Source organism: Podarcis erhardii, assembly GCF_964252035.2.
Source record: "Podarcis erhardii genome assembly, chromosome: 13".
Lineage (NCBI taxonomy): Eukaryota > Metazoa > Chordata > Lepidosauria > Squamata > Lacertidae > Podarcis > Podarcis erhardii.
Genome location: NC_138502.1, coordinates 1,967,914 through 1,989,070, shown reverse-complemented (window position 1 = coordinate 1,989,070; position 21,157 = coordinate 1,967,914). Strand labels below are relative to the sequence as shown.

The following is a 21,157-nucleotide window of genomic DNA, read 5'->3' as shown; positions in this document are numbered from 1 at the left end:
GACTTCAATCATGTTGAACTTAAAACAGTGCTCCCAACGCTCTATCAGCATGTGAAATGTCCCACAAGAGGGGACAAGACACTGGACAAAGTTTATTCGAATGTAAATCACGGCTATAGGGCTTTACAGCTGCCACATTTGGGCCAGTCCGACCATATGTCTCTGTTCCTGGTACCAGCATATATCCCACTCAGGAAACGGGCTCCCACAATATCAAGGACTGTTAAAATCTGGCCTGAAGGTGCTATCCATCAGCTGCAGGACTGTTTTGAGAGAACCAATTGGGACATTTTCGATCGTTCAGACCTGGAGGAGCACACGGCGGCAGTTCTGTGCTATATCAATCACTGCACAGACACTGTCACAGTAAATAAATCCATCCGGTTTTACCCCAATCAGAAACCCTGGATGAATAGAGAGGTCCAGTGCCTGTTGCGGGAAAGGAACAGGGCTTTTAGGTCGGGCGAGGTGCAGCTTTACAGTGTGGCAAGAGCAAACTTGAAGAGGGGTATTCGACGGGCAAAACTGGTCTATAGGCAGAGGATTGAGGATAATTTAAGGAGTAACAACACAAGACAGATGTGGCAGGGGATTCAGCATATTACCAACTACAAACCTAACCTTGGTGCTGTCGACGGTGACCCTTTGTTGGCAGAGGAGCTTAACTTCTTCTTTGCTCGCTTCGAGAAGGAGCCACCTGAGACGCCGGTATTACAGCCACCAGCCCATAGGGGCCCCTCATTCACTGTAGAGGAGCATGAGGTGAGACAGGTATTGAGGATGGTGAATCCGAGGAAGGCTGCTGGACCTGATGGCATCACGGGAAAGGTGTTGAAGGGCTGTGCGGATCAGCTGGCGAGGGTCTTTACTAAGATCTTCAACAAGTCCTTACACCAGTCTATTGTCCCACCCTGCCTGAAGTCGTCAACTATTGTTCCTCTGCCTAAAAAATCCACAATCAGTAGTCTGAACGACTACAGACCAGTTGCACTGACTCCAATCATCATGAAGTGTTTTGAGAAACTGGTGCGCCGTCACATTATTTCCTGTCTTCCATCAACTTTTGACAACTACCAGTTTGCATACAGGGCAAATAGATCCACGGAAGACGCTATCACTACCACTCTCCATGCTGCTCTGTTCCATCTGGAGCAGCCGGGGAGTTATGTGAGGCTGCTGTTTGTGGATTTTAGCTCTGCTTTTAACACTATCCTCCCCCATAGACTGGTGTCCAAGCTAGAGGCGATTGGACTCTCCAACTCCACCTGTCTCTGGGTTTTGGACTTTTTGTCAGAACGTTCTCAGAGGGTTAGAGTAGGGTCACATATGTCCACAGCCCTTAGCCTTAACACCGGCTCACCACAGGGTTGTGTGTTGAGTCCCCTGCTCTATACTCTCTATACGTATGATTGTACAGCCATTTATTCCAGCAACAAAATCATCAAGTTTGCTGATGACACTACGGTGGTGGGGCTCATTTCAGGAGGGGATGAGTCCGCCTATCGGGACGAGGTGGAGCGGCTTTGTGCTTGGTGTGGAGAGAACAATCTGGCTCTTAATACGGCTAAGACCAAGGAATTGGTGGTGGATTACAGGGAAAAAAAGGCGGACATTCAGCCCTTGTATATCAACGGGGAACGGGTGGAGAGGGTGGCGGAATTCAGGTTTTTGGGAGTGACTATCGATCAGGGCATGACTTGGAGCGCAAATACCACTGCTCTGGTGAAGAAGGCCCAGCAGAGAATTTATTTCCTCAGACTTTTAAAGAAGAACAATCTGAGTGAGAGACTGCTGGTATCCTTCTACCGAGGCTCCATAGAGAGCATTCTCACATACTGTATTTGTGCCTGGTTCTCCAGCTGTACAGCTAGGAAGAGGAAGGTGCTCCAGAAGGTCATAACCACAGCCCAAAGGATTATTGGTCATCCCCTCCCATCTTTGGAAGAACTGTACGGTTCCCGTTGTCTTAGGAAAGCAAACAATATCCTGCAGGATGCATCTCACCCGGGACACAGTCTGTTTGTACTACTGCCTTCTGGCAGGAGATACAGAAACATCAAGTCAAGGACAAATAGACTGAAAAATAGTTTCTATCCAAGAGCTGTGGCCTTCTTAAATGCAGTAACTCGATAGTGTGACCTGGGAGTTTGATGGGTGTGGGTGTGGGTGTGGCTGGAATGTGGTTTGTTTGGTTGTTGTTGTTGTTTTGCTTTTGTTGTTTTTAAGGGATGGCATCCAATTTCGTTGCACTTGTGCAATGTTGCACTTGTGTAATGACAATAAAGAATCTATCTATCTATCTATCTATCTATCTATCTATCTATCTATCTATCACATACAGCTCCCAAGTTAAAACAGTACAACGCATCATCAGAGATCTGCAACCTCTCCTGGACAATGACAGTTCTCTTTCTCAAGCTCTGGGAGGAAGACCTTTCATTGCCTACAGACAGCCACCCAGTCTTAAACAACTCCTAACCCACAATAATACTACAACCAGACCTAACACGGACACTGGCACCAGAGCCTGCAATAAACCCAGATGCCAACTTTGCTGCCACATACACCCGGACAACACCATTACTGGCCCCAACAACATCACACATACCATCTCGGGACTATTTAATTGCTCATCGTCCAACATTGTGTATGCCATAAAATGCCAACAGTGTCCTTCAGCTCTCTATATTGGACAAACAGGTCAGACCTTACGCCAAAGAATAAACGGACATAAATCGGACATCAGGAATCACAAGACAGAGAAACCAGTAGGAGAACATTTCAATCTCCCAGGACATTCTATACAAGATCTCAAAGTAGCTGTTTTACTACAAAGGAATTTCAGAAATAGACTGGAAAGAGAAGCTGCTGAATTACAACTTATCACCAAACTTAAAACCATGGAGAAACCTGGTCTGAACAAAGACCTTGGATTCTTATCTCATTATACATGACAAAGCCATTTTTCACCTTTTCACCCCTTGCTTTTTCCTGTAAGACCTATTGCAGTCGTTAAGAGTCGTCAACAGGCTCATCACAGCTATCTGCCAATCACCCATTCCCACCACCCTTCTGAGTAATACCCCTCCCCACCTTCTCACTATATAGAAGGGTCTGGAAACTTCTGTTTCAGTGTATCTGAAGAAGTGTGCATGCACACGAAAGCTCATACCTAGAACTAACTTAGTTGGTCTTTAAGGTGCTACTGGAAGGAATTTTTTTTGTTTTTAGCCTGTTGGTGTGACTAATCGTGCTTCTATATCTTCTGCCCGAGGGCAGGAGATCAAGAAAGTGCTGGCCAGGGTGTGAATCATCCCTGAGAATATTCCTCTCTCCCGAGGCAATGATTCATGGGACAGCCCATAATATCTTGTGCTGTATTCACCACCCTTTGTCGGCACTTCCTATCAGTTGATGTCAAACCAGCGTACCACACCGTGATGCAGTAGGAAAGGACACTTTCTATTGTTGACCGGTAGAAGGAGATCATCAGATGTTGATTGACATCGTTCTTCGGCAAAACTCTGCGGAGATGGAGTCTCTGTTGGGCTTTCTTAACCACCTGGGTTGTGTTTATTTTCCCAGTAAGGTCTTCACTGAGATAAACTCCTAGGAATTTAAAGGAAAAGACTCTCTCCACACAATGGGGCTAGTTCTCCTCTCTTCCGCTGAAAGTCCAACACCATCTCCTTTGTCTTGCTGATATTAAGGTGCAAGTTGTTCCCTAGCCACCATGTAGATATTTTTTGGACCTCCCCTCTATACGCTGATTCGTCTCCACCTGTTATTAAAGCCATGATGGTGGTGTCATCTGCAAACTTAATAATTGTAGTAGACGGGTCAGATGATACACTGAGAATTGTATTTGTATTAATTGTACAAATTGTATTAATTGCAGAGAATACAGAAAGCTTGCTTAGGCACGTCTTCCTTGGCTAGTTACATGGTGTGGAGAGAGTGAGAGAGGAACAGGAAGAGGAGACTTCACTTCCTGCCTCGCCAGGCGGAAGAGGGGGTGTGTCCTAGCTGAGTCTAGGAGCACAGCTCTATTGTCTTAACCCCTTCATGCACTAACTAGGAATCACGCATGGTTGGGTTAGACTGCAATTTCCTCCAAGTTCATTCCCTTCTGTCTTTTCCTTTGGCAGACAACGGGCAGTGGGAGATTCGGCACAAACCGTCCCGCAAGAACACCCTCCCGGGAGACCCCCTGTACGAGGACATCACCTTCTACCTCATCATTCGGAGGAAGCCCCTCTTCTACCTCATCAACGTCATCATCCCTTGCATCCTGATTACCATCCTGGCCATCTTTGTCTTCTATCTCCCGCCGGATGCTGGTGGGTAGCCAGGAAAAAAGAGCCACTCTTGAGCGACACCTTAAGGCTGTTAAGTGTTATTACACCCTCGGGATGGGCTTAGCTGAGCCTGACGCCCTTCTCCAAGAGGGATATTGCAAAGCTGGGGAAAGCATTCAGAAAAAGGCAAGAAAAATTGAGTGATTTCCCCTAGGAGGAAAGGTTTGAGTAGGGCGTGCCATTTTAGGAGGTGAAACTAATTTTTTGCAAATTTCTTCAGGGGGCGGGATCCTTAAAAGTATGTGTTTGGGTGTGAGGAATTCAAATCTGCTATTATTTTTGTGACTGGACAACACTGAGCTTGGGAAGTCTGTGTTTGAGGAAGAAGCACATAAACTGCTTTCAGAAAACTGACAAGTTTTAATCTTACCTTCTGAAAATGTCAGGTAATGCTAAATAATAATGATGAATAATATTAATTTTAAATGCTATTAATAACTGCAAGAGCTTGTCAGTCATTTTTAATTATTTCTATGCAGCCTTGCAGACATTTTACTTCCCAAGCAAAACTAAATGATATCAAATTAACTGAAATATATGTCGACTTCCCATGTCACGCTGCAACTTTTGAGCAGCCCTCACCTTCGGAATTTGAAAGCTGTACAATTCGACACACCTTCTCATGGGGGACTCTTTAGAGAAAAGGCGAGGGAGAGGGAGGTTTGGTATGGATAAAATGGATGAATTTTTTAACGCAGTGTGTGGTTAACCTGGGGAACTCTTTGCCACAGGAGGCGGCAATGCTCGCCAACCCAACTGGCTTCAACAGAGGATGAGATGAATTAATGGAGGTTTCAGGCTATCCAGCGGCTATGAGCCACAATGGCTATGACCTGCCTCTGCGACTGGGGGCAGCAATGCTGGTTGCAGAAAACCAGAGGAAGGGAGAGGATTGTGTTTGAATCCTGCTTGTGGGTTTCCCAAAAGAAGCATATGTCGGCTTGGTGTAATAGGGAGGAGAAGAAGAAGAAGAAGAAGAAGAAGAAGAAGAAGAAGAAGAAGAAGAAGAATTTATTATTTATACCCCTCCCATCTGGCTGGGTTTCCCCAGGCACTCTGGGCGGCATCCAGAAAAATATTAAAATACAATAATTCACCAAATTTTAAAAGCTTCCCTAAACAGGGCTGCCTTCAGATGTCTTCTAAAAGTCAGATAGTTGTTTATTTACTTGAAATCTGGTGGGAGGGTGTTCCACAAGGCAGGTGCCACCACCGAGAAGGCCCTCTGCCTGGTTCCCTGTAGCTTTGCTTCTTGGATGGAGGGAACAGCCAGAAGGCCCTCGGCGCTGGACTTCAGTGTCCGGGATGGACAATGGGGGTGGAGACGCTCCTTCAGGTCTACTGGACCAAGGCCGTTTAGGGCTTTCAAGGTCAGCACCAACACTTTCAATTGTGCTTGGAAACGTCCTGGGAGCCAATGAAGGTCTTTCAAAACGGTGTTATGTGGTCTCAGCGGCCGCTCCCAGTCACCAGTCCAGCTGCTGCATTCTGGATTAGTTGTAGTTTCCGGATCACGTTCAAAGGTAGCCCCACATAGAGTGCATGGCAGTAGTCCAAGCGGGAGATAACTAGAGCATGTGTCACTCTGGCAAGACAGTCTGCGGGCAGGGAGGGTCTCATCCTGCGTACCAGATGGAGCTGATAAACAGCTGCCCTGGACACAGAACTGACCTGCGCCTCCATGGACAGCGGTGAGTCCAGAATGACTCCCAGGCTGCACACCTGCTCCTTCAGGGGCACAGCTGCCCCATTCAGGACCAGGGAGTCCTCCAGACCTGGCCGCCCCCTGACCCCCAAGAACAGTGCTGCTGATGTTCTCCTCCGCCTCCCTTCCTCAGGCGAGAAGATGACCCTCTCCATCTTTGCTCTCCTCACCCTCACCGTCTTCCTCCTGCTGCTGGCCGACAAGGTCCCAGAGACATCTTTGGCGGTGCCGATCATCGTGAAATACCTCATGTTCACCATGAGTCTTGTGACTTTGTCCGTCATCCTCAGCGTGGTCGTCCTCAACTTGCACCATCGCTCACCCAACACCCATGATATGCCCTTCTGGGTGCGACAGGTATGTGGGGGAGATAGACACTAAAATGGGCCTTGGTTTCCCATCCAACAGCCCCTGCCAGCACCTTTAACCCAGTTGTGAACAGGTGAGGAAATTCAAGAGGCAAGAGCCAAACAGCTCCAACCAAAAGCAGGGCCTTGTTGGTGGTGGCTCCAGAGTGGTGGCTCCCCCAACTGCCTGTGCTCTCATGGCAGAGGCCAATGAAAACACTCTTCCCTTGGCAGACTTTTGGGATTAAGCCGGGAATGGTGCATTCACTGGCATCCTATGTGGAGAGGCAGCAAGCTCTGCAAATCTTTGCAGGAAGCCTCACTGGCTAATATTATTATTATTATTCTGCGTTTTCCCCATACTGAATCTCAAGGCACCTTCTTTGCCACCTAATATCCTAGCTTCTGGATTGCTTCATACTTGTCTACACATCAACGTTTCTTTATAAGTTCTTCTTTGCCAATCCCTCGTAGCCGAGTAAGATTGTCTTCCATAAACACGGTTTTAACAATGAGTCCGTAAGTGACTATGGAGGCCAATTCTGGATCCACACGTCCTTCCACAGTGGGGACAGTGGTTTCCGGGTGGGAGTTGATCACGTTGTGGATTTGCCAAGCGTGCCTTCCTCTTAGCCCATTTCTCCCTTGCGTCCTGAGTTTGAGTGTCTTCAAAGCCCACGACACCTTTGGTAAAGGCTGTTCTCCAACTGGAGCACTCGCAGGCCAGTGTTTCCCAATTGTTGGTGTTTATACTACATTTTTTTAGATTTGCCTTGAGAGAGTCTTTAAACATCTTTTGTTGACCACCAGCATTACGCTGTCCATGTTTAAGTTGGGAATAGAGTACAGTGGTACCTCAGGTTACATACGCTTCAGGTTACATAGTGCTTCAGGTTGAGAACAGAAAACATGCTCCGGCGGCGCGGCAGCAGGAGGAGACCCCATTAGCTAAAGTGGTACCTCAGGTTAAGAACAGTTTCAGGTTAAGTACAGACCTCCGGAACGAATTAAGTGCTTAACCCGAGGTACCACTGTAGTTGCTTTGGAAGGCAATCATCAGGCATGACAACATGACCTGTCCAATGAAGCTGATGTTGAAGAATCATCGCTTCGACACTAGTAGTCTAAAATTTAAACCTCCTATCTCACGTGGGGGAGAAATACAAAAAGTAAACAGGCTGCGAAGCCTTTCTAGCAGAGTAAAGACACTTATACGTTTTGCCGTGTAATGAAGTTTAGGAATAAGGCAACTATATCTTTTTGTCCACTTTTATTTGTGGTCTGCTTCGCCTCGCCATCCCCGTTGCAGCGAATGAATTGAAAAGGATGTTCAAAATAACTTTTGTAAAAACACACACACACAACCAGAAGCTTTTCTTTTGGGACAGAACTACCTAAATTGTATAGAAATCTATTTATGTATGCTATACTACAGCAGTAAGAATGCTACTTGCCCAAAAGTGGGAAGAAGCAGAAGTCCCAGCAAAGGAAGAATGGATACAAAAACTTATGGAATATGCAGAAATGGCGAAACTTACCAGAAGAATAAGAAATCAAAACAACAAACTTTTTATAAAAGAATGGAAAAGGCTTACTGAATATTTACGGATAAATTGCAAACAGATGAAAACATTGGCAGGATTCTTGTAACAACCTGCAGTTTCATAAGAGTATATATTTAAAGTGGATAATTAAATGAATTTGGATATGCAGAAAATATTTAAAAATAAATTTAAGGAACTGCAGAAAGAGGGGGAAAGAAGTCAAACGTTGAAATGTTAAATGGATTGTAAAACTAATGAAATGTATAAGCTTGAAAAGTATAAACGCAAAGAGAGAGAATGAAACAAACTTTTTTAGTAAGAAAAAACGTTTACTTACATTTCAGTGCAGGCAGCAAATATAGCAATGTCGTATATAGAAGACTTCAAACTTAGAGCAAATAGGAGTTGGTGGTCTCAAAAGAGGGTGTGTGAGTCCTCAGACACATTTCTGCTTAGCGTGTTGGAGCATGGTAGAAAAAGAGAGGCAGAAGGAGACCTGCACTGGTGTAGCAAAACATGCATTTGTGATTGGGCAGCCAATCCCACAGGAATAGCGCCATCGCTTGAAGGGGCAGTGGGAGAACAGCTGCGTCTTAAAAGGAAAGTTGTGGTGCAGGCAGGTGAGGAGGAAGAAGCTGGCCGGCAGAACCGTGCTTGGGACCAGCTGTGAACTGTGGAACTCCCTGCCACAGGAGGGAGTGGCGGTTCCCAACCTGGGTGGCTTTAAAAGAGAACTGGGCACGTTCATGGAGGAAGAGGGTGCTTGTGCTGGTCCAGGGGGGGAGGTTACCGTGGGGCGAGGTCCAGGACCTGAGTTGAGGGTCGGCAGACAGTCCTCCTCGGGCGAAGCGGGGTCCACAGCGGGAAGCCGGGCAAGGACAGGAACTCTGGGGAAAACAGGACTGGATGCTGGCCGAAAGAGCTTTTCAACGACGTTGCTCCCGCAACCTGGGACCGGGCTAACTGGCCTTTATCTTCTCTGAGGCCAGGGGCGGTCCCGGCCCCCAGGAGACCCGCCTCTCCTTGCCTTAAGGTGAGCACTCCTCCTGGGAGAAACCAGTTCCCTTCGCCTCTCTGCCCTGAGCCTCTGCAGTTCAGGAGAGGCTGGAGGGTTACTGGACCCAGGGGGAGACTCACCTGTAGGCACTGAGTCCTCAACCACCTCTGGAGCCAGAGTGGATTCACCTGGTGTCTGCTCCTGAGGATCCGGCACAGGTGCAGGCGTTTCAGAATCAGGGCCCTGCCCCAGTTCAGCCGGCCCTGGAGGCGGGGACTCCTGTGCAGGCTGGAATTCCTCCGGTTCAGCCTCTGAATCGGAATCCCAGGCCATCACAGTGCTATTGATGGCTACTAGCCGGAATGGCTGTGTTCTGCCTCCACGGTCAGAGGCAGCGATGCCTCTGAAGAACAGTTGCTGGAAATTGCAGGAGTGGCTTTCGAACTCGGGTCCTGCTCACAGGCTTCCCGGAGGCATCTGGTCATACTCTGTGATGGCAGCATGCTGGATTAGATGAGCTATTGGCCGGATCCAGCAAGCTTCATATTACATTATTATGCCTTTCAGATTGCAATGAGCGTGAGATGCCAAAAGGCCAGGGAGAGATTCACAGCCATTAAAGGCCATAGGGACTACCATCAGCTGTCATAATAATAATAATAATAATAATAATAATAATAATAATAATAATAATAATAATTTATTATTTGTACCCCACCCATCTGGCTGGGTTTCCCCAGCCACGATTATATAAAAGCATCTATATAGTTCTGTTTTTGGCCTCTGGCCTTCGGTTTGGACTCAGTCTGACCCTTATGTTTCCCTCCCCTTATGGTTTTGATCTACGGGCTACTTTTAAAACGAGGCTGCATTTTAAATTGCATTTTAACCTGTATTTTAAATAGGTTCCCCCCCTCCCCTATTATGTTCTTACTGTAATTTTTACTGGTGTTATCCACCCTGAGCCCAGCTCTGGCCAGAGAGGATGGGGTATAAATTATTATTATTATTATTATTATTATTGTTATTATTATTGAGACAAGCATCCTTTTACCAATACCTTCTGCCTCGCTGGCACCCCTTAAGCAGAAATGTGGGGGGAAATGCGAGGAAATGTACTCTCTCTCCCTCTCTCCCTCCTTCTCTAGACCTTCATCCACACGCTCCCCCGGTATTTGGGCTTGCGGCGCCCCAAGCAAGAGACGCTCTTGAAACCTGCACCCCCACACCCCAAACAAGAGACCGTGGTGAAAAGCAACCGCCGGACGGACGAATATTTTATCCGCACCCCTGCCTACGATTTCCTGTTCCCCAAACCCAACAGGTGAAGAGGCCAGGCAATTTGACACTGGTGGGATGAAGAGAGAGAGGTTGTTGCTAGGTACAGTGGTACCTCGGGTTACATATGCTTCAGGTTACAGATGCTTCAGGTTACAGACTCTGCTAACCCAGAAATAGTGCTTCAGGTTAAGAACTTTGCTTCAGGATGAGAACAGGAATCGTGCTCCGGCAGCGCGGCGGCAGCAGGAGGCCCCATTAGATAAAGTGGTGCTTCAGGTTAAGAACAGTTTCAGGTTAAGTACAGACCTCCGGAACGAATTAATTACTTAGCCTGAGGTACCACTGTAGTTCTGAAATTGTGGCGGTGGGAATTGTGGGGGGAGGGGGGAATTCCCCTTATGGGTTCGAGTACGGAGACTCGCCCCAGACTCTCAGTCGGTGAGACTTTATTCAGGATTGCGTCACCAGGTAGAGTCCAAAGATTATTCCCGATTTCCTCGCAAATTGCAAATCCGATTTGGTCATGTTGACGGTAAAGCCAGTTAAGAGGTTTTCAAAGCCCGTTGAGAGCGAGGGCCAGTGTTGTCGTCACTCCAAATGGGGAAATATCTTCGCCCAGGCACTTTTCATGACTAATTGGGTTTTTTTGCAAAAGGAGGGCCCTCCCCATTTGAGAAATATTTGCTACTCTTGAATAATGGTAAAAGGTAAAGGGACCCCTGACCATTAGGTCCAGTCGTGGCCAACTCTGGGGTTGCAGCGCTCATCTCGCTTTACTGGCCGAGGGAGCCGGCGTACAGCTTCCGGGTCATGTGGCCAGCAGGACTAAGCCGCTTCTGGCAAACCAGAGCAGCGCACGGAAATGCCTTTTACCTTCCTGCCGGAGTGGTACCTATTTATCTCCTTGCACTTTGACGTGCTTTCGAACTGCTAGGTTGGCAGGAGCAGGGACCGAGCAACGGGAGCTCACCCCGTCGTGGGGATTCGAACCGCTGACCTTCTGATCAGCAAGTCCTAGGCTCTGTGGTTTAACCCACAGCGCCCCCCGCGTCCCTTACTCTTGAATAGCTCCCTTAAATAGTAGGCCTGAGCGAGGGGAAGATGGCGGTCTCAGCTTGTTCTATCAATGGTGGACTCCTTCTTCCATTCTCACCCTTTCAAGGTTTTCATAGGAGGGTCATCCGCAGTGCGGGGGTCTTTTGCCCAACGTGGGGCTCAAACCCTGGACCCTGAAATTCAGAGTCTCATGCTCTGCTAACTGATTGATTTATGTGGGAGAGGATATATTAATCACAAATATCCTTCCAGATTCTCACATGTGTGGGATCAGCTTGAATAATCAGCTTGATGTTTGCATTTGGAAGGTGAGCTAAGCAAAGCTTTAGATGACCGCCCTTTGGCAGGAAAATAGAAGCTTAGGAAAGGCTGAAAGCTGGTACTTTTGGAGTTACCATGCTTAGTAAAAGAATGACCGTAAAGTAAGTTTAAATTGGGGTTTACTTACTTAAAGTCTTGCGCTCGTTTTCAGCACCCAACAGCAGCAAACACAATGCAGGTAAAAAAAAAAAAAAAAACTTCTAGGTTACAAAATACATAGTTGAATAGTAAAATTGTGTCTGTGCTCAGGGAGAGTTGAGACAGACATCCATCCCAATCAAAAATATGGTGCAAAAGGACAAAGAGAGAGAGAAAGAGAGAGAGGATAAAGGTTTATGTCTCTCGTTTCTTCCAGCCACTGGAAACAGGGGAAATGACATCACACAGAGTTCTCTCTCTCTCTCCATCAATCGCATTCCTATGGTCTGAGTCTGCCTATCTAGGAATTTACTTCTCTATGGTTGTTAGCCCCTAGACCAGGGGTCAGCAAACTTTTTCAGCAGGGGGCCAGTCCACTGTCCCTCAGACCTTGTGGGCTGGACTATTTTGGGGGGTGGGATGGGAAATGAATGAATTCCTATGCCCCTCAAATAACCCAGAGATGCATTTTAAATAAAAGCACACATTCTTCTCATGTAAAAAACACGCTGATTCCAGGACCGTCCGCAGGCCGGATTTAGGCGGCGATTGGGCCGGATCCGGCCCCTAGGCCTTCGTTTGCCTACCCATGCCCTAGACCAATGGTTCTCACCCTGCGGGTCCCCAGATGTTGTTGGACTACAACTCCCATCATTCCTAGCCAGCATGAGCCGTGGTCATGGATGATGGGAGTTGTAGTCCAACAACATCTGGGGACCTGCAGGTTGAGAACCGCTGCTAGATTTCTTAATTAACGAGAATATGCATTGTTAGGTTTGACGGCAAATCTCCCGCAGGTTCCAGCCAGAGGCATTCCCCACGGATATGAAGAAGTATATTGACGGCCCCAGTCACTTCATCGCGCTCCCGCCAGACTTGAAGGCCGCCATGGACGCCATCACCTACATAGCAGAACAGCTGCAAGAGCAGGATGACTACGACGAGGTGAGTTCTTGTGAAAGAAACCAAGCATTCTGGGGAAGGATGGAAGGATCTGGGCGTGTTTTGCCTAGATAAAGGGAGACCGAGATGAGATGCAAGTTGTTGTTGAGTCGTTTAGTCGTGTCCGCCTCTTCGTGACCCCCTGGACCAGAGCACGCCAGGCCCTCCTGTCTTCCACTGCCTCCCGCAGTTTGGTCAGACTCATGCTGGCAGCTTCGAGAACACTGTCCCACCATCTCGTCCTCTGTCATCCCCTTCTCCTTGTGCCCTCCATCTTTCCCAACATCAGGGTCTTTTCCAGGGAGTCTTCTCTTCTCATGAGGTGGCCAAAGTCTTCACGATCTGTCCTTCCAGTGTTCCAGTTACAGATAGGTAGCCGTGTTGGTCTGCCATAGTCAAAACAAAATAAAAAAATTCCTTCCAGTAGCACCTTAAAGACCAACTAAGTTAGTTCTAGGTATGAGCTTTCGTGTGCATGCACACTTCTTCAGATACACTGAAACAGAAGTCACCAGACCCTTCTATATAGTGAGAAGGTGGGGAGGGGTATTACTCAGAAGGGTGGTGGGAATGGGTGATTGGCAGATAGCTGTGATGAGCCTGTTGAGGACTCTTAACGACTGCAATAGGTCTTACAGGAAAAAGCAAGGGGTGAGAAGGTGAAAAATGGCTTTGTCATGTATAATGAGATAAGAATCCAATGTCTTTGTTCAGACCAGGTCTCTCCATGGTTTTAAGTTTGGTAATAAGTTGCAATTCAGCAGCTTCTCTTTCCAGTCTATTTCTGAAATTCCTTTGTAATAGAACAGCTACTTTGAGATCTTGTATAGAATGTCCTGGGAGATTGAAGTGTTCTCCTATTGGTTTCTCTGTCTTGTGATTCCTGATGTAAGATTTATGTCCGTTTATCCTTTGGCGTAAGGTTTGGCCTGTTTGTCCAATATAGAGAGCTGAAGGACACTGTTGGCATTTGATGGCATACACAATGTTAGACGATGAGCAATTAAATAGTCCCGAGATGGTATGTGTGATGTTGTTGGGGCCAGTAATGGTGTTGTCCGGGTGTATGTGGCAGCAAAGTTGGCATCTGGGTTTATTGCAGGCTCTGGTGCCAGTGTCTGTGTTGAGTCTGGTAGTAGTATTATTGTGGGTTAGGAGTTGTTTAAGATTGGGTGGCTGTCTGTAGGCAATGAAAGGTCTTCCTCCCAGAGCTTGAGAAAGAGAACTGTCATTGTCCAGGAGAGGTTGCAGATCTCTGATGATGCGTTGTACTGTTTTAACTTGGGAGCTGTATGTGATGACTAGAGGTGTTCTATTATTTTCTTTTTTGGGTCTGTCTTGTAGCAAGTTCTCTCTGGGTATCAGTCTGGCTCTGTTGATCTGTTGTCTAACTTCATCTGCTGGGTATTTTAGTTCTAAAAAGGTTTGCTGTAGATCTCTTAGGTGAGAGTCTCTGTCTGTAGAATTGGAACAGATGCGGCTGTAACGTAGTGCCTGGCTATATACAATGGACTGTTTGGGATGTTTGGGATGGTAGCTAGAGGCATGTAGATATGTTTGTCGGTCAGTTGGTTTACGGTATAAGGTGGTGTCTATGCGCCCATCCTGTATTTTTATAGTAGTGTCCAAAAAATGTATTTCTTGCATAGATTGATTCATTGTTAGGTTGATTGTGGGGTGAAAATCATTGAATTTCTGGTGGAAGGTGTCCAGGGTCTGTTGACCATGTGTCCAGATGATAAAAATATCGTCAATGTATCGCAGGTACAAGAGAGGTTTGAGTGGGTAGGAGTTTAGGAAACGTTGTTCTAAATCTGCCATGTAGTAGCAGGAGACTTTTTCAGGTGGTTCGTAATTTAACGGAACCACCTTTACCACCGGGGCTTTGTAAAGACCCCAAGATCTCCTGCAACGATTTTGCAAAGTTTTTTGCAGATAAAATCACTCATATGAGTGCTAGAGCTCTGTCTGGTCAAGTTGCATGGAATCGATTTCAATCCATTACCCCCGAGGATGTGGACAGGCTGCTTGGACGCGTGAAACCAACCACCTGTCTCCTGGATCCTTGCCCATCCTGGCTAATAAAAGCAAGCCGGGAAGGGCTGGGCGATGGGCTCTGCGGGGTGGTGAATGCTTCCCTCTGTGAGGGAGCATTCCCAGATCCGCTGAAAGAGGCGGTCATCAAACCGCTTCTTAAAAAACCATCTTTAGACCCGGCCAGTATGGCCAACTATCGCCCAGTCTCAAATCTTCCATTCTTGGGCAAGGTGATTGAGCGCGTGGTTGCTGAACAACTCCAGGCACGCCTGGAGGATGCGGACCATTTGGATCCCTTCCAATCGGGATTCAGGCCTCATCATGGGACTGAAACTGCCTTGGTCGCGCTGGTTGATGATCTCCGACGAGCTAGGGACAAAGGTGAGAGTTGTTTCCTAGTTCTGCTGGATCTCTCAGCGGCCTTTGATACAATCGACCATAACATCATTCTGGACCATCTAGAGGGGCTGGGAGCTGGGGGCACTGTTATACAGTGGTTTCGCTCCTTCCTCCTGGGCCGTGTTCAGAAAGTGGTGGTGGGGGATGAGTGTTCAGACCCCTGGGCCCTCACTTGTGGGGTGCCTCAGGGTTCCGTCCTCTCCCCCATGCTTTTTAACATCTATATGAAGCCGCTGGGAGAGATCATCAGGGGGTTTGGACTGGGTGTCCATCAATATGCAGATGATACCCAGCTCTACCTCTCTTTCAAATCAGAACCAGTGAAGGCGGTGAAGGTCCTGTGTGAGTGCCTGGAGGCGGTTGGAGGATGGATGGCGGCTAATGAGGTTGAATCCTGACAAGACAGAAGTACTGTTTTTGGGGGACAGGAGGCGGGCTGGTGTGGAGGACTCCCTGGTCCTGAATGGGGTAACTGTGTCCCTGAAGGACCAGGTGCACAGCCTGGGAGTCATTTTGGACTCATAGCTGTCCATGGAGGCGCAGGTCAATTCTGTATCCAGGGCAGCTGTCTACCAACTCCACCTGGTACGCAGGCTGAGACCCTACCTGCCCGCGGACTGTCTCGCCAGAGTGGTGCATGCTCTAGTTATCTCCCGCTTGGACTACTGCAATGCGCTCTACGTGGGGCTACCTTTGAAGGTGACTCGGAAACTACAACTAATCCAGAATGCGGCAGCTAGACTGGTGACTGGGAGCGGCCGCCAAGACCACATAACACCGGTCTTGAAAGACCTACATTGGCTCCCAGTACGTTTCCGAGCACAATTCAAAGTGTTGCTGCTGACCTTTAAAGCCCTAAACGGCCTCGGCCCAGTATACCTGAAGGAGCGTCTCCACCCCCATCGTTCTGCCCGGACGCTGAGGTCCAGCGCCGAGGGCCTTCTGGCGGTTCCCTCATTACGAGAAGCAAAGCTACAGGGAACCAGGCAGAGGGCCTTCTCGGTAGTGGCACCCGCCTTGTGGAACGCCCTCCCATCAGATGTCAAAGCGATAAATAACTACCTGACATTCAGAAGACATCTTAAGGCAGCCCTGTTCAGGGAAGTTTTTAATCTGTGATATTTTAGTGTATTTCTGGTTTTTATGGAAGCCGCCCAGAGTGGCTGGGGAAACCCAGCCAGATGGGCGGGGTACAAATAATAAATTATTATTATTATTATTATTATGAAGATGTTGGCATACTGTGGGGCCATGCGGGTGCCCATTGCTGTGCCGCTGATCTGAAGGAACAGGTCATCACCGAATTTGAAGTTGTTGTGGGTAAGGACAAATTGGCAGAGTTCGGTAGCAAAGTCCGCTGTGGTTTTATCTGAAATGGTATTCCTTATAGCTTGTAAACCATCGTTGTGTGGGATGTTGGTATACAGAGATTCCACATCCATAGTAGCTAGTATAGTATTGTTGGGAAGATTATTTAAAGATTGTATTTTCCTCAGAAAATCTGTGGTGTCACGTACATAGCTGGGAGCACTGATGGCATATGGTTTCAGAACAGAGTCCATATAACCAGAGACACCCACTGTAATAGTGCCAATACCTGAAATGATGGGGCATCCTGGATTTCCTGGTTTGTGTATTTTAGGTAGAAGATAGAAAGTTCCTGGTCGAGGTTCTGTTGGTGTGTTTGTGAGGATCTGTTCTTGGATGTGTGGGGGTAGCTCCTTAACAATCTTGTTCAGTTCTTTTTTGTATTCTTGTGTGGGGTCTGAGTCCAATTTTATGTAAAAGGCGGTATTGGAAAGTTGTCTGTGAGCCTCCTGAATGTAGTCAGTTTTGTTCATGATGACGACAGCTCCACCTTTGTCCGCTTCTTTAATTATAATGTCTGGGTTGTTTCTGAGATTATCTATGGCTCTCCTTTCAGCATGGTTTAGATTTTGTTGTAAGCGATGGTGTTTTACAATTTTGGACTCACCGCTGTCCATGGAGGCGCAGGTCAGTTCTGTGTCCAGGGCAGCCGTCTACCAGCTCCATCTGGTGTGCAGGATGAGACCCTCCCTGCCCGCAGACTGTCTCTCCAGAGTGGCGCATGCTCTGGTTGTCTCCCGCTTGGACTACTGCAATGCGCTCTATGTGGGGCTACCTTTGAAGGTGACCCGGAAACTGCAAATAATCCAGAATGCGGCAGCCAGACTGGTGACTGGGAGACCATATAACACTGGTTGTGAAAGACCTCCATTGGCTCCCAGTATGTTTCTGAGCACAATTCAAAGTGTTGGTGCTGAGCTTGAAAGCCCAAACGGCCTCAAAGGCCCAGTAGACCTGAAGGAGCGTCTCCACCCCCATCGTTCAAACTGGATACTGAGGTCCAGCTCCGAGGGCCTTCTGGCGGTTCCCTCACTACGAGAAGCCAAATTACAGGGAATCAGGCAGAGGGCCTTCTCGGTGGTGGTGCCCGCCCTGTGGAACGCCCTCCCTCCAGATGTCAAAGAGATAAACAACTACCTGACATTCAGAAGAAATCTGAAGGCAGCCCTGTTTAGGGAAGTTTTTAATGTGTGACCTTTTAGTGTATTTTTGGTCTTTGTTGGAAGCCGCCCAGAGTGGCTGGGGAACACCAGCCAGATGGATGGGGTACAAATAATAAATTATTATTATTATTATTATTATTATTATTATTATTAAACACTAGGAGGGTCCGAGCTGTTTGGCTGTGGAACAGATGCCCTCCGAAGGTGATGGGCTCTCCTTCATTGGATGGACACCTGTCAAGCAGCTCCGATTCCTGTCTCTCAGGGGGTTGGGCTGAATGACCTTTGGGGGTCCCTCCCAATTTGACTGTTCTTTGACCTGCTTCTTCCTTCTCTTGCAGCTGAAGAAGGACTGGGAGTACGTGGCCATCGTGGTGGACCGCCTTTTCTTCTGGACCTTCATCATCTTCACCACGCTGGGCACCTTCAGCATCTTCCTGGACGCCAGCTTCCACCTGCCCCCCGACCAGCCCTTCCCCTGAGCCCACGGCCTCCTTTGCCCAACCGGAATAATGGGTCGGGTGGTCCTTCCACGGGGAAGGCCTGTGAACCGTTGACTCCCGCCGACACGGCGACAGGATGTGAAAAACATGCTCGTGCCCACATCCCTATGGGGTGGGTCTGGGGAATCTCAGGGTCAAATACAGCCCCCTAAGCCTCTCTATTCAGACCCTAGGCCACACCCTCTCTGCAAGTCACACCCACTGGGACTCTACAAGGCCACACCCTCTCCTCAAGCCACACCCACTGGGATTCCACAAGACCACGCCCCCTCCTCAAGCCGCACCCACTGGGATTCCAAAAGGCCATGCCCTCTCCTCAAGCCACACCCACAGGTGCTCTACAAGACCCCACCTTCTCCTCAAGCCACACCCATTGGGACGCTACAAGGCCACACCCTCTCCTCAAGCCACACCCACTGGGATTCCACAAGACCACACCCCCTCCTCAAGCCACACCCACTGGGATTCCAAAAGGCCATGCCCTCTCCTCAAGCCACACCCACAGGTGCTCTACAAGACCCCACCTTCTCCTCAAGCCACACCCATTGGGACGCTACAAGGCCACACCCTCTCCTCAAGCCACACCCACTGGGATTCCACAAGACCACACCCCCTCCTCAAGCCACACCCACTGGGATTCCAAAAGGCCATGCCCTCTCCTCAAGCCACACCCACAGGTACTCTACAAGGCCCCACCTTCTCCTCAAGCCACACCCACTGGGACACTACAAGGCCACACCCTCTCCTCAAGCCACACCCACAGGTGCTCTACAAGACCCCACCTTCTCCTCAAGCCACACCCATTGGGACGCTACAAGGCCACACCCTCTCCTCAAGCCACACCCACTGGGATTCCACAAGACCACACCCCCTCCTCAAGCCACACCCACTGGGATTCCAAAAGGCCATGCCCTCTCCTCAAGCCACACCCACAGGTACTCTACAAGGCCCCACCTTCTCCTCAAGCCACACCCACTGGGACGCTACAAGGCCACACCCTCTCCTCAAGCCACACCCACAGGTGCTCTACAAGGCCCCACCTTCTCCTCAAGCCACTCCCACTGGTTCTCTACAAGGCCACACCCTCTCCTTAAGCCACACCCCTATACAGAGTGTACAAAGCCACACCCTCCCAAGCCACACCCCTACATGTACTGTACAAGGACACACCCTCTCCTCAAGCCACACCCACTGGGACTCTACAAGGCCACGCCTCTCCTCAAGCCACTCCCTGACTTGGATTCCACAGGGCCACACCGTCTCCTCAAGCCACGCCCACTGGGCTCCACAAGGCCCCGCCCTCTCCTCAAGCCACGCCCACTGGGCTCCACAAGGCCCCGCCCTCTCCTCAAGCCACGCCCCCACTGGGACTCTCACTGGGTGACGTTTGTCTCAGCCTAGCCTACCTCACAGGATTGTTGTGGGGATTAAAGGAGGAGGGGAGGGAGAACCTTGAGCTCCTTGGGGGATATAAATGTAACAAATAAAGAAATGAATAATAAAGCTCTGTCCTGAGACTCAAGATGAATTTGAGAGACTGGCGGACGGGCCCTGCCCATTACCCCCCCGCCCCCCTCCCGGCTTGAAGGACACCTGGGCTCGGCCTTTGGGTGAGCATCGCAAGGAGAAATCTAAGCCTGGAGTTTAGATGCCAAAGGGACAGATCCAGGTTATAATAATAATAATAATTTATTATTTGTACCCCGCCCATCTGGCTGGGCTTCCCCAGCCACTCAGGGCGGCTTCCCAAAAAATATATTAAAATACTGTAATACATCAAACATTAAAAGCTTCCCTAAACAGAGCTGCCTTCAGATGTCTTCTAAAAGTCTGGTAGTTGTTGTTCTCTTTGACATCTGGTGGGAGGGCGTTCCACAGGGAGGGTGCCACCACCGAGAAGGCCCTCTGCCTGGTTCCCTGTAACTTGGCTTCTCACAGGGAGGGAACTGCCAGAAGGCCCTCGGCGCTGGACCTCAGTGTCCAGGCTGAATGATGGGGGTGGAGATGCTCCTTCGGGTCTACTGGGCCTTTGAGGCCATTTAGGGCTTTCAAGGTCAGCACCAACAGTTTGGATTGCCCTTGGAAATGTACTGGGAGCCAATGTAGGTCTTTCAGGACGGGTGTTATGTGGTCTTGGCGGCCACTCCCAATCACCAGTCTAGCTACCGCATTCTGGATTAGTTGTAGTTTCCGGGTCACCTTCAAAGGTAGCCCCACGTAGAGCGCATTGCAGTAGTCCAAGCGGGAGATAAGCAGAGCATGCACCACTCTGGAGAGACAGTCTGCGGGCAGGTAGGGTCTCATCCTGCGCACCAGATGGAGCTAATAAACAGCTGCCCTGGACACAGAACTGACCTGCGCCTCCATGGACAGCGGTGAGTCCAAAATGACTCCCAGGCTGCGCACCTGGTCCTTCAGGGGCACAGTTGCCCCATTCAGGACCAGGGAGTCCTCCACACCCGCCCGCCTCCTGTCCCCCCAAAACAGTACTTCTGTCTTGTCAGGATTCAACCTCAATCTGTTAGCTGCCGTCCATCCTCCAACCGCCTCCAGGTTAAAGATTAGTGGGGGTTTTCAGGGTTGCCATCACCATCTAGTTAAAGACTAAACTGCGCTGGCAACTGCTAACAGGAGCTTTTCCCTTTGAGGGCAAGGTTGGCCAGGAGTCCTGAGGAAAGGTTAATTAACTGAGCACTTAATTATTCCCTTTCCGCCCGACGATCCTGGTTACTCAGTGGAAGGGACCCCCCCCCCCAAAGGTCCAACCCGCCACAATGCAGGATAGATGTCCACCTGTTACCTCTGAGGTGGAGAAAGGCACTCTGCACATGCTCCGCTCTCCTTTTGTCTTTGCCCCCAATCCGCCTACACAGGGATGAGGTTCTGGCCAGAGGGGCAGCTCTTCCTCTCCCCCATGCTTTTTAATATCTATATGAAGCCACTGGAAGAGATCATCAGGGGGTTTGGACTGGGTGTCCATCAATATGCAGATGATACC

General features: G+C 48.9%; 1 protein-coding gene across 1 annotated transcript in view; it reads left to right on the top strand.

Moving 5' to 3' along the window:
- Positions 1-18,273, top strand: part of CHRNB1 (cholinergic receptor nicotinic beta 1 subunit) — a 32,067-nt gene extending 13,794 nt beyond the window's left edge. The window contains exons 7-11 of the mRNA XM_081835724.1: positions 4,149-4,340; positions 6,197-6,420; positions 10,100-10,275; positions 12,545-12,692; positions 17,998-18,273. Of these exons, the coding sequence (XP_081691850.1) occupies positions 4,149-4,340; positions 6,197-6,420; positions 10,100-10,275; positions 12,545-12,692; positions 17,998-18,138 (881 nt within the window). The 3' untranslated portion in view covers positions 18,139-18,273. The remainder of the gene's footprint in view (positions 1-4,148; positions 4,341-6,196; positions 6,421-10,099; positions 10,276-12,544; positions 12,693-17,997) is intronic.
- The last annotated feature ends 2,884 nt before the right edge of the window (positions 18,274-21,157 follow it).